The sequence below is a fragment of the Neopelma chrysocephalum genome, unplaced genomic scaffold, assembly GCF_003984885.1.
Source record: "Neopelma chrysocephalum unplaced genomic scaffold, ASM398488v2 Primary Assembly neopelma1_96770, whole genome shotgun sequence".
In the NCBI taxonomy this organism is placed as follows: Eukaryota; Metazoa; Chordata; class Aves; order Passeriformes; family Pipridae; genus Neopelma; species Neopelma chrysocephalum.
In genome coordinates, this window is record NW_020925414.1 from 1,005,811 (window position 1) to 1,018,102 (window position 12,292).

Sequence of the window (12,292 nt, forward strand, 5' to 3'; positions counted from 1 at the left end):
GTATGATTAGGTATGAAAGTCTGCCTCACTGTATTATTACAATACAAAATAAAAATAACATCATTAGTTCACAGGGCTGTTCTATTCAGTAAAAATGCAGGAAAAATACTACTACTGCAAAACCCTAGGTTAATTTACATCAACAGCCTAGCAAAAAGGGGAACTAAGTGTCCAGGAACTCAAGCTCTTTACATTGTGCTTCCAAGACAAGCACCACTATTGATACTTTGCACAGATCTATAAACACATGCAACTTTCAGATTGAGTAATAAAGGCCTTCGGGGATAAGACAGCCACAGAGATTTGTACTTTCCTTCTCTTCCAGACCTTAACATCTCAGTCCATCTATGAATCTTTGGCATTTGACTGCAAATGTTCTTTTCATGCCGTTGTCTTAACTTTTAGTTACCCACAATATAAATTTCAAAACTATCTGTCATTACAGTCCTAGGCCATTTCTCTTGGTAGATTACTGTCTCTGGAGCTCTTCGCAGGAAGCAGTCACTTCCCAGTAAGCCACAGAAATCTATATCCCAGGTATGGCAGCTTCCACACCCTAAGTGGAAAAGAAGTAGTCAAGTGCTTTGTGATTAGGTTTGTTGAAAAATATAATAAAAATAGTTATTACTGTACCATTCCTAAGCATCTGTCATTTTTGCTTGTATAACTTTTAGATAATAAAAGGACATTTGGTGCACAAACAGCTCAAAGGTATAATTCCCAGTTTCCTTTTTCAAGAACAGCAAACATCGAGTATATTTGTTGTGTTGTAAGTTAAACTACTAATTCCATAGAAAATATCTGTATTACCTGTCACGCAAGTTAAATCTTCTGTCAGTTGAAATGAGATCATACAGCTGTTGGATATGAGCAAGGCCTGGTAAAAAGATCAGCACAGCACCCTCAATGTTCTTGAACTGGGGACTTCTGTCTGGAAAGTTACAGTACAGGCATATAGTTAAAACAAACATGCATTTGCAAACAGTTTCACATGACAACAGGAACTAATGCTAGACTCTGCAGTCAATACTTTTTAGGATGTTTCATGTAAGAATGAGTTCAAGTACTTCATTATCAGTAGAAAGTACTCAAAAATAAGCCCACAGGACAACCCCAACTACATAAACTTCCTAAGAAGTAGATTGTACCTAAGTATGCAAGCAACTCCAAAACAAGTTCAAGGTTGATCTTGTAAGGGTTCATATACAAGATAGCCTGCTGCGTATGACTGCTATACTTCGCATAGTAAGGAGCCAAATCAATACCAGATCCAGACTGGACTGGGACATATTCCTAAAAGACAAGAGCAGGCAAAGAAGATCATATTCTTAGTGTTTTAGAAGAATGTAAGAGAGCAGAAGATCAATTTGCCATTCACTTAAAACAGACATTGATGTAAGAGACATTTAACTAACTACCCACAAAAACCAATACAAGTCAGATTAAATCACAGCCACCTACATAATGTGCATAGGTATACACTACTGTTATATGACATTCCAGACTAAAAAAACAAAGTAAAAATTAAAGTCTATCCAAAAAGTAAACAGTTTTCAGGTCCATATTTGGCATTTGTTTGGTATCAATTCAAACTGAGGTAACAGGATGTCTACTTTTCTTCCTAAACTCTTCCTTTGGGGTACAAGAAACTAGTTTCCCCTCTCTCCTTTCCCTCACCTGACTCTTCTCTAATGGTTGCAATGAATTAGGTAGCAACTTCTGCAGTGTTTTGGAGCAGAAGAGAGTTACAAGATGAGACATACATTTAAATTTACTGTTTAATTGTTTATAGACATCTTACATACATAGCATAAAGTTTCTATGTTAAGTGCCACTGTTGTATTGGGTTTGTGTGGTCAGGTTTTGGTAGCGGGGGGGCTACAGGGTGGGTTCTGTGAGAAGCTGCCAGAAGCTATGCCCATATTGCACCCATTGGGTACAGCCAATGCCAGCTGGCTCCAAGACAGACTCACCTGTGGCCAAGGCCAAGCCAATCAGGAATGACAGTAATGCCTCTGTGATAACATATTTAAGAAGGGGGAAAAAAGTTATTGTGCAGATGAAATTGCGGTCAGAGAAGAGTGGAGTGGGAACATGTGAACAACTCTGCAGACAGGATGGTGGAGAAGGAGGGGAAGGAGGTGCTCCAGCCACTAGAGTTGAGGTTCCCCTGCAGCCCGTGGTGCAGACCATGGTGAGGCAGCTCTGCCCCTGCAGCCTATGGAGGTCAACAGGGGTGCAGAGATTCACCTGCAGCCCATGGAGGAGACTCATGCTTAGAGCAGGTGGACGCCTGAAGGAAGCTGTGATCCCATGCAAAGCCCATGTTGGAGCAGCTCGTGGCAGGGACCTGCTGACCCATGGAGAGAGAAGCCCACGCTGGAGTAGGTTTTTCTGGTAGGACTGGTAGCCTGTGGGTGACTCACGCTGGAACAGCCTGCGCCTGAAGGACTGCGCCCATGGAAAAGTGACCCATGTTGCAGCAGTTTGTGAAGAACTATTGCCTGAGGGATGGACTCACATTGGAGAAGTTCACAAAGGACTGTCTCCCACGGGAGGGATCCCATGGTGGAGCAGGGCAGGGACTCCTCTCTCTGAGCAGCTGCAGAAACAACCTGTGATGAACTGACCATAACCCCCATTTCATGTCTCCCTGTGCTGCTGGGGAGAGGGGAGGAGACAGAACTTGGGAAGGAGGCTAGGGTGGGCAGAAGGAGTTTTTAAGATTTATTTTACTTCTCATTAGCCTGCTCTGATTCTGTTAATAATAAATTTAATTAAGATCCCCACTTCAAGTCTGTTTTGCCTGTGAAGACATTGGTGACTGATCTCTTCCAGTCCTTATCTCAGCTCATGTACTCTATGTTATATTTGCTCTCCTCTGTTGAGTTGCAGAGCGCAGTGACAGAACAGCTTTGGTGGGTATGTGGCATCCAGCCAGTGTCAACCCTCTACAATTTTAAATTACTTCATTGTTAATACACTTAAAGAAGCTGCATATCCTGTACCGAAGCGTCAATAGAAACAAACCACAAAGGTGGAGCAGCACTCATGAGAGTGCTTGGGCTTACAACTAAAGGATGCTGTTGTGATGTAGGGGGTTACTACCATTCTGGGGGGGGGGGGAACCAAACAATCAGCAGAGCACATGAGAGTGTATTTTTCAACACATGCATCACTGTTTGTTCACACCAGGCTAAACTGTCCTGCAGAAATTCTGATAAAGCAAGTCAGAGCAGACAGGTAAAATACATAGTTTAGATGAACAGCCTAAGCTTCCAAAATCAGATAGTATTGATATAGTCTCCCCTTCGAGAATTTTGATCCAGAAGCACATAGAGCTGTCACTGCAGAGTACCTAAGGATTAATCATAGTTAAACAAAAAAAGCTCTGTACAACAACCTCATGTAAATCATCTCATTTGGCATGCCAAGTTGGAGCACCTTGGGAGTTATTCAGCTAAGAAGGATAAGATCTTGACTCTCCTGTTGTTAGGTTCGCTACATAGGAGAATTCTTTCAGGAAAAAAAAATGAAATGATTTCCCTGCTGCTGTTTTTAGATCCAGAGCTGGGAATCTGTACAGCAGAACTCAATGTCAAATACAGCAAAATCAAGCTAGCTATATAGGAGATGGAAAGACAATCAAAAGGGTGCAGCATTCATAAATACCTGGTTTCTACTGTAGGAGTGCCATTGTGTATGTCTTTTACCAACCGAAAAATAGTTTATATTATACAATCCAATCACATTTGAGGAACCAAAATGATAAAATAATAAAAAAAAGGCAAAATTTCCAAGTCAAAGCTAGAAATGCCTATTTTACCTGATGCTTTGTAGTGCCTCCTCCTTTGACAGTAACATTTATTGCTACTTCCTCCTCCTCCTCCAAGAACTTCTGACAATATTCTGAGTCTTTCTCGAGAACATAGCCAGTTGCTTCAATTACATCTTCAACATGGAAAATCTTTGGTGAAAATTTGCAGAAGAAACAAGGCATATCAAAAACTAATCAGCACTTTTTTCACTTTTTAAAGCTTACATTACAAAGGTGAACAGGGCATGCCTTAATGCTGTAACAGATCTTGCAAATTTCAACTTAATCTTTCTTAAGATATTTGTAAACCTAAACTTAGAGTTGCTACAAGTTTGGTAATGGACTTCTCCATGCGATCACTAACACAAACTTTACCATGGCCTGTATCGCACGCATAACAAAAATACAGAGTGAATGACAAAGTTGCATAGGGAGCAGGGTGAATTCTTTAATGCTTTCATTTCTGCCTAGGTAGAACAGATAAAAATCAAAACGTCAGTGATGGACAGATTTTAATCAATAAATACATCAGAAATAAACCAGTACAACCTTATACTTCAAAGCCCTGAAGTCATCTTACATTTCCATAAAAGAAAAAGGGTTACAAGTCCTCAAAAAATGTATTTTAAGACTTGAATTCTTGGTAATAAAAAAGTGATATAGACATATTGCCTACAGATACTAACCAGGCAAGCACTGTATACATGCATACAAACTGTCTTGCATACTGAAGAGAAACATCTACCTACCTCAACTGGGTAACTCCTCCCCGAAATCCTTAAAATGGGACAATGTGAGAAATAGCTGGAAAATTTCTCACTGTCTACAGTAGCACTCATTAAAATCACATGCAGGTCTGAGCGCTTACGCAAGATCTCTTTCAGAGTAACTAGCAAGAAATCAGACTGGACACTTCTTTCGTGTACCTAGAATTAGAAAAACATATCTATAGCAAGGATTTAGTACACACAGGGCCCAGAATAACTATAGTTTCTGTGGAATAGTAAAGAATTGGTAACCTCATCTACAATAACATGAGATATACTTGAAAGAAGACCATCTTCTTGAAGTTTCCGAAGCAGGACACCTGTTGTACAGTACAGAAGTCTGGTGGCTTCTCCCATTCTTGATTCCATACGAATTTGATATCCACACAGGGAATTCTTAAATAAAATATTAAAAATACCTTAAAATAATATACAAGCTAGCAATATTCAAAATTAAATGAAACTTCATAACTGTCAGATTCAGACACTACACAAGTTGCTAATTAAGTAGTATGGTGCACGACTGCCACACTTTCCTACAAGTGCCTCCTTTTGTTAAGAAAGGGAAAACATACTAAGTTTGAATTTCAGAGTATCAAAGAGCTGGTAAACTCAGGGTTCTTTTCAGGATTCTTTGCCAGTCTCAAAAATATTTTTGCACAAACAGACTACCATAACAAACACTGGACTTTGGCTTTCTTCAAGTAACAAAATAACTTCTGTTGGAAGGGAGCTTCTCTCAAAGCAGAGCCTCACTCAAGGCCAGACTGGATTGCTAGGACCCTTATTCTCCATCCCAGGGAGTATTCTCCATCCCTAGTGATAGTGGTGCAACAGTCTTGGGGCAATCTACTCAAGTGCTTGATCGCTCCCATTATGAAACACCATTGCTCTACATTAGCCTCTAAAGATTTCAGAAATCATATATGGATACCCAGAGGTTCGCAAGTGACAACTTGAAAAGAAACAACTAACATAGCAAGAAGTCCTTTTTGAGAGAAAACAACATCCAATTCTTTAGTTGTGTAAGAAATAATGTTTTCACTTTGTACCAACAATCCAGCCCCCTGTATTTGATCAAGACAAGAAAAAGGAATTCAGACACATCTTACTTTTCCTCCTGGTCCTGATTCGCAGCCTAGCTCTTCGCAAACCCTGGTTGCCAGACTCACTGCTGAGATTCTTCGGGGTTGTGTGCAAACAATATTGCATTTTTTTGATCCTTCATCTAGCAACAAGTCTTCCAACAAGAAATGGGGCACCTGGGTGCTCTTCCCACTGCCTGTTTCACCAGCCACAACAACTACTCGATGTTTTCTAAGAGTTTCTATGATTGAGTATCTGTGCTGAAACACAGGTAACTCTTGTCTCTCTTTCAGAAGCTTCTCATATTTAGAGGAACTTTGCAGCTTTTTGAACAAAATCCTTGAAGATACCAAATCATCTGCATCTGAGGCCTCAAGGGAGAAACTGCTGAAGTCCTCATCAGAAACTAAGTTTTCCCAGGAATCTTCAGGACCCTCAGATACTTTGGGCTGGTCTTCAGACTGTAGCTGCTGTTGTTTTTTGAGTTTGTTTAATAATCTAGCAATAAAGGTATCACGAGGCTTGTTGGTTTCTATCTTGTTTTCTTCCTCCTTTTTCTTTTCAATATCCCTCCATTCTAGCCAGACATCTCGGTAGGTAGGAGGCAGTAACTGATGAACTGACTTCAGGTGCAAAAAGCAGAAAAAAATTACATTATTACATACTTAGTAGTATCGCTAACATTTCATGTGTAAACAAACTTGGGTGTCAAAAGATAATGACCAAAAAAAAGTAGGGAGCTACTTCTAAACACAGAAACCATGAAAATAGTAATAGAAACATCAACAATGCATTTTTGATTTTCAACTGGCTTGCATTCTTTACAACACTGAAAGAATAGTTTTACTTTCAAAAAAATATCCTTTCTGTATGCTGCAAAGCATATGCATGATTGTACGTAAAAACAAATGAACATATAATACAAGCAAAGAATTTAATGGGAAATACATCATTAAACTGTTTTTAGAATTTAACTACAGGTTTTATAACAAAAAAGTGCAGAGGCAGATTCCAGGCCAAGAACAGTAATATTGGTCAAAATCTTACTTGTCCTTTGGTTAAATGGTAGAGTGCCAAAGTAGCAGCTAGATGTTGTGCTTGCATACTATCTTCTGTTACGATTGTAGGACACATTGACATTATATCATCTGATGATTTGACAATCCTGACCCTTAAAGAGAAATTAATAAATGCAATTATCTCAATTTTTGCTATCTATACAAACAGCACACCTGTTAATGTTTTTGTTTAAAATAAAAGAGTGAAATTCAAATACAGAAACTAAGGAAAATAAACTTCATATTGCTCAATAATATTTTACAAAAAGAAATAACAGGTACAGTTTGATTGGACAGCAGAATATTTTCAGTAAAGATTCCAGCAACGATTTGATGACTTCTTTTTTTCTCTTAACAAATGTCTTCATTTTTTTCAAAGCACAAGTATTTATAGGTGCTTGGAAGAAGAACTAAACATTTGTTTGTGTGCTTGTATCTGTCTAGGATAGATCGAGATGACATTTAATGAACTACTGAGATGCAAACAGTTGTTTAACAGATACACGTTAGTTAGAGTAGCAGCCAAATTTCTCATATTCTTAGGTGGACAATATATTCGTAGCTTTTACGTTGAGTAAGAACACAAGTTCTTTTATTTAATTCCTTCAAGAAACATTACTCATTTGTAATGTTGTGCCTACTTTATTTGTGCATGATAATATTCTACTTCATAACACTATATTACAGACTTGTTTTCTGAAAGAAATTAAAAAATTAAAAGGTACTGCACTGTTTTAACTACAAATTTATGGTAGCTTTAATACAAATTTCTAACTTCTACTTTATTAAAGAATCTCCAAAGGGGTTTTAGTATTCATAAACTTAGAATCTATGATTTAATATACTACTTTGAATGAGAATACCAAAAGTCAGTTGTCTAAATTTATCTCACAGGTTTGCTTCAGACTAACCTTTCATTTAGGAGTACATAAATAAAAATCTCATCTGAGCTTTACAGGATCATTCACTAGAATCTTATTTTTTTTAATTGTATCTAGTCTAACTGTCACTTTTGTTATCCAGAGTGAAATACCTCCCTGATGGACTAAAAAAGAGTTTATTATACTAATACAAATCTGGATCAACAAGACAGAATTGGCCAGATTTTCTATTTTTAAATGAACCAAAAAGAAATTATAAAGGTTACAGAAAATACATACCTACATTTCCAGTATTTTCCAACTGGAATTTTTTCAAAAGCAGGATTTGGGCTCTTGGGAAAATTTTTCCTGCACCAGTCAATCAAAAATTGTTTTGGAGATTTACCAGTCCAACTTCGAGCACTATAATCAAAGTTTCTTATATCCAGTGGTTCTTTCTTTTTCACTACAAGAGCAGAATGACACATTTTAAGTCTCCTAAAGTTTATTTTACAATCCTTTGAAGTCAACAACATTTTTACCTTTTATTCAAATGTATTTTACTAGACAGCAATATTTTCTGAAATATTTTGCAGAAATACTGGTATGGATAACACATGACAGAAATGCCTGCATTTCCCATAGAAGCATCTAGCAGAAAATTAGTTACAGTATTTTGTCATCTTTGGTCACTCAATAATTTTAGAACTTTCATTAAAGTTTGGTTATTAGAAAATAATCTAACGGTTTGAAGATTTACCAAGAAAATAGTTCAAAAAGATGAGACGGTGACACTAGAAACAGTAATTAGCACTACAACTGAAAAAAGAAATCATCTAAATTTTAGACAGGACAGGCTGGCAAAAATAACTTTCAATGTAATATGCTAAAACAAATACAGATCCTTTAAAGCCAGATTGGTCAGTGAGATAGACTGATCATTTGCAGATGAGACCAAGCAGGGCAGGAGTGTTGATCTGCTGGAGAGCAGGAAGGCTCTGCAGAGGGATCTGCACACACTGGATAAATGGGCTGAGGCCAGCGGTACGAGGTTGAACAAGTGTGAAGTCCTGCCCTCGTGCCACGGCAACCCCAGGCAGGGGAAGAGTGGCTGGAAAGCTGCCCAGTGGAAAAGGACCAGGGATGCAGGTCAACAGTGGCTGAACATGAGCCAACAGTGTGCCCAAGTGGCCAAGAAGGCCAATGGCATCCTGGCTTGGATCAGTAATAGTGTGGCCAGCAGGACCAGTGACTGGCCAACAGGACAGTGCCCTGTACTGGGCACTGGTGATGCTGCACCTTGAATTCCATGTTCAGTTTTAGGCCCCTTACTACAAAGAAAGACGTTTTGGTGCTGCAGCATGTTCAGAGAAAGGCAATAGAGCTCGTGAAGGCTCTGGAGCACAAGTCCTGTGAGGAGCTGCTGAGGGAGCTGAAGGTGTTTAGCCTGGAGAAAAGGAGGCTCAGGGGAGACTTTATCACTCTCTACAACTATCTGAAAGCAGATTGTAGCCAGGTGGGAGTCAGTCATTCCTCATTAGGAGGAATTTCTTCACAGAAAGGGTGTCAAGCATTGGAACAGGTTGCCCAGGGAGGTGGTGGGGTCACCATCCCTGGAGGTGTTTTGAGAAAAGACTGGACATGGCACATAGTGCCATTGTTTAGTTGACAAGGTGGTGACTGGCCAAATTTTGGACTCAATCTCAGATGTCCTTTCCAGCTTAAACAATTCTGTGCTCTTCTGTGGTAGTCCACCTTCCTTTCTCATGATCAGAGCTTGCTGACTCAGCACTGCAAAGCAACACAACCTAGAAAAACAAGAACTAATCCTGAAAACTTGTGGTACACTTCAAGCTTGTACTACTGAACCTCTTTCAACACACCTTTGTCTTCCTTTGCAGCACTATCGGGTTTTTCAAGCAAGCTCAAACTGAAAGTGGTTTCTTGAGGCTGAGGTGAGGGAGTTTTTTTCTTTTCGCTTTCCTGTTTGTTTGAAATCTTTAGAGCTGGATTAAATACTGGATGTTCTTCAAGTACTCCCATTTCTGCCAGAAAGAAGATACAACTTATAACCACCAACTGCTTAAAATGCTCAATTATATTAATTCATACTGAGTACCCAAAAACAGAAGTAGTAAAATGTTACTGACATTTTAGAATTTGATCCACATGGAAAGTACAGATTCAGAAAGGCCTGCATTTCACACACTGACATAAAAGAGGATTAAATAATCTTCAATTCAATCGGACTCCAAGAATTATTTGCCTAACAAACACGCAGGCCAGAAAATAAAACACAGGTAACTTGCACAGCTCTACCTTGCTGAATTCTTCTTATTTTCTCCTGGGCCGCCTTCTGGCCTTGCTTGTCTTTGTCTTGCTTGGAGATGCTTCCTTGTTCTTTTGCTTCTGAAAGCTTGGCAGACAGATGTATATACCTCTCATTCTATTTCAAGAGAATTACTACTTACAAGTTGAATATTTTAACAAACTTTATAATAAAAAATGGAGGGTTTTTTGTCATTTATACCAAGCTCATACAACAGAGAAACATTTAGTTCTTATGTAACTGTCAAAACCTCTCAGAATCTGAGTCACTTTCCTAATCAAACTAAGATATATTTTAAGAATTTTGCCTTTCCAGATAAATACATTGAACATTTTGAACCCAGTACAAAAAACAGAGGAAAGGAAAAAAAAGCTAGAAAAGGAGAATTTTCAACACAGTAGCCTGCAACTGTAAAAACAGATCATGTAAAAAAGTATTCAATCCCCAACTTATAACAAATAGGTCCTCCACATGCAGATGTACCAGACGTTTTTGAAAGACTTTGTGAAGCATTATTCTATCTTACTGGGTCAAACTGTTCCTCAGCTGTCTCTTTCACAGATTCATTCTTCTCGTCATCACTCTGTTGCTCAGCGTATCGCAAAATCCATTCCTTCATACTCAATTCTTTCTCTTTCCTCACATTCGTCTTCTAAGAAGAGCAATGTAAGTCAAAAGAAATGATAAAAGTAAGTGAAAACATGAATGCTCTTTTCTGCCAGGAACTAATGCTTAAGATTTTATATACAACCTAAGATACGCAAAAAAAAAAACCATGGGGCAAACTTCTCCAACTGGGGTGAATATTTCACTATAAACATAAATAGATAACACCAGAATGATTGTAATTGCTGTAAAGAATGAAATCCCTTGCAAGAAATCAAAACACTGTGAGTACACAGGAAAACTTAAACCCACAAAGTATGTAAAGAGTGCCACCTGTAAATAAACAGTATAAACCCATTCTAGGATACAATTAAGCTTAAGAATCATAGAATGGCTTGGGTTGGAAGTGACGTTAAAGATCATCTAGTTTCAACCCCAGCTCATGTTGATACCCAGACTTGCCCTGACCCAGGTGCAGCACCTTGCACTTGGTCTTGTTTAAACCTCAGGAGATTCCCTGAGCTTTACCACAAAAGTGACCTATGAAGAGCCTTCTAGACTCCACATGAAAAATACAATACCTTCAAATGACCATTCCACTGAAGTTAAAATAATGTGGGTGACAATTATTAATCATGCATTATTTCATAAGCTTTATCATAGTGTTGGAAGCCAATGCAACTCCTGTATTTTAGAAAACTTTGTTCTCTCTTCCCCCAGTAAATGCAGATGAAATCTTCAGTTTACCTTAGTTTCAGGGCCACTTGCCTTCTTTTTGTTATCTACTAAGTGAGGTAGAGGTTCATGCTGTGACACGGGAGAACGAAATTTTGCTCTTGGTTTCTGCTGCTGCTCCTCAAACTGCTGGCTAAAACCTTCAGGCAAAGCATCTTCAAAATAAAAAACCCATGTCACAGAAAATGCCAATAAATACAGAAAATCTTTTACAGTGTGTTGGGAACCAACTAGAAGAACACAAAACCAAACCAGCACCTCTGAAATAAAATTAAATTTTAGCATTTATATAAGCTAGTATTTGTTTGTTGGACTTTCACAGAACTCCAAGAGTAGGAGCAAGTCCATACCACTTCAAACACTAAAATATCCCAGAACCAGAAAGCTGGGAATCTAGGAGAGGAACACTGTGGTGACTACCAATCTCAGTGAAACAATATATTTATATAATTACTACTATGAAGCATTCCTACGGCAGAGCAAGTCCTATTTCTCTTCTGTTAAAAACTATTCTCTGTCACCATACTCACCATCAGGAAGATTTAAACAAAGCCAATCAAGGGCAGAGTGAAGATCACCACCATACAAAAGTGTATTTTTCATCGCTTCCTCAATGTGTTCAGTCTTAAAAGAGAATCTTTGTAAAGCCATGTATACATCCTATAAACAGAAAAAGTCAGAAAACATCAGGATTTCATCTAGCAGTGTAATATAGGTTTGTAAACTTCTATTTCCCACATAGCAGAAAGCTGGCTTTAAACAGAGGTAAACAACATGGCCTTTTATCATAAGGCTAAGCAAAAAATTCTGTTTTGCGCATAAAATTTATAATATTTTCCTTGTAAATAAGCATGCATAAGTATAAATAAATCTACAATCCAGCCTCTGTAGAGAATGTAATTTTTCAGTTAAAAAAAGATACACCTACAATTTTCCAGCTAAATGGAATGAAAAATATAGGAAACATAAAACATTCAGATTAAGTACTGTTATAGATTATAATCCGAGGGGAATTTTTTCCTTCCCTGCCCCCC

At 38.3% G+C, this 12,292-nt stretch overlaps 1 protein-coding gene across 4 annotated transcripts in view; it reads right to left on the reverse strand.

Annotated features, from left to right (window-relative positions):
• The window catches only part of DHX29 (DExH-box helicase 29), a 35,986-nt gene that overhangs the window by 16,739 nt on the left and 6,955 nt on the right, over window positions 1-12,292 (reverse strand). Inside the window, exons 4-16 of one of the 4 annotated variants that reach the window (XM_027709335.1) lie at window positions 11,789-11,918; window positions 11,271-11,413; window positions 10,444-10,569; window positions 9,908-10,034; window positions 9,472-9,633; window positions 7,889-8,054; window positions 6,718-6,841; window positions 5,697-6,293; window positions 4,837-4,980; window positions 4,567-4,743; window positions 3,827-3,967; window positions 1,149-1,293; window positions 811-931 (exon numbers count right to left, since the gene is read on the reverse strand). In XM_027709335.1, coding sequence (XP_027565136.1) covers window positions 811-931; window positions 1,149-1,293; window positions 3,827-3,967; window positions 4,567-4,743; window positions 4,837-4,980; window positions 5,697-6,293; window positions 6,718-6,841; window positions 7,889-8,054; window positions 9,472-9,633; window positions 9,908-10,034; window positions 10,444-10,569; window positions 11,271-11,413; window positions 11,789-11,918 — 2,303 coding nt within the window. Of the gene's footprint in view, window positions 1-810; window positions 932-1,148; window positions 1,294-3,826; window positions 3,968-4,566; window positions 4,744-4,836; window positions 4,981-5,696; window positions 6,294-6,717; window positions 6,842-7,297; window positions 7,321-7,888; window positions 8,055-9,471; window positions 9,634-9,907; window positions 10,035-10,443; window positions 10,570-11,270; window positions 11,414-11,788; window positions 11,919-12,292 lie in introns of those variants that run through there. The other 3 variants (XM_027709337.1, XM_027709336.1, XM_027709338.1) reach the window with 3 other exon arrangements.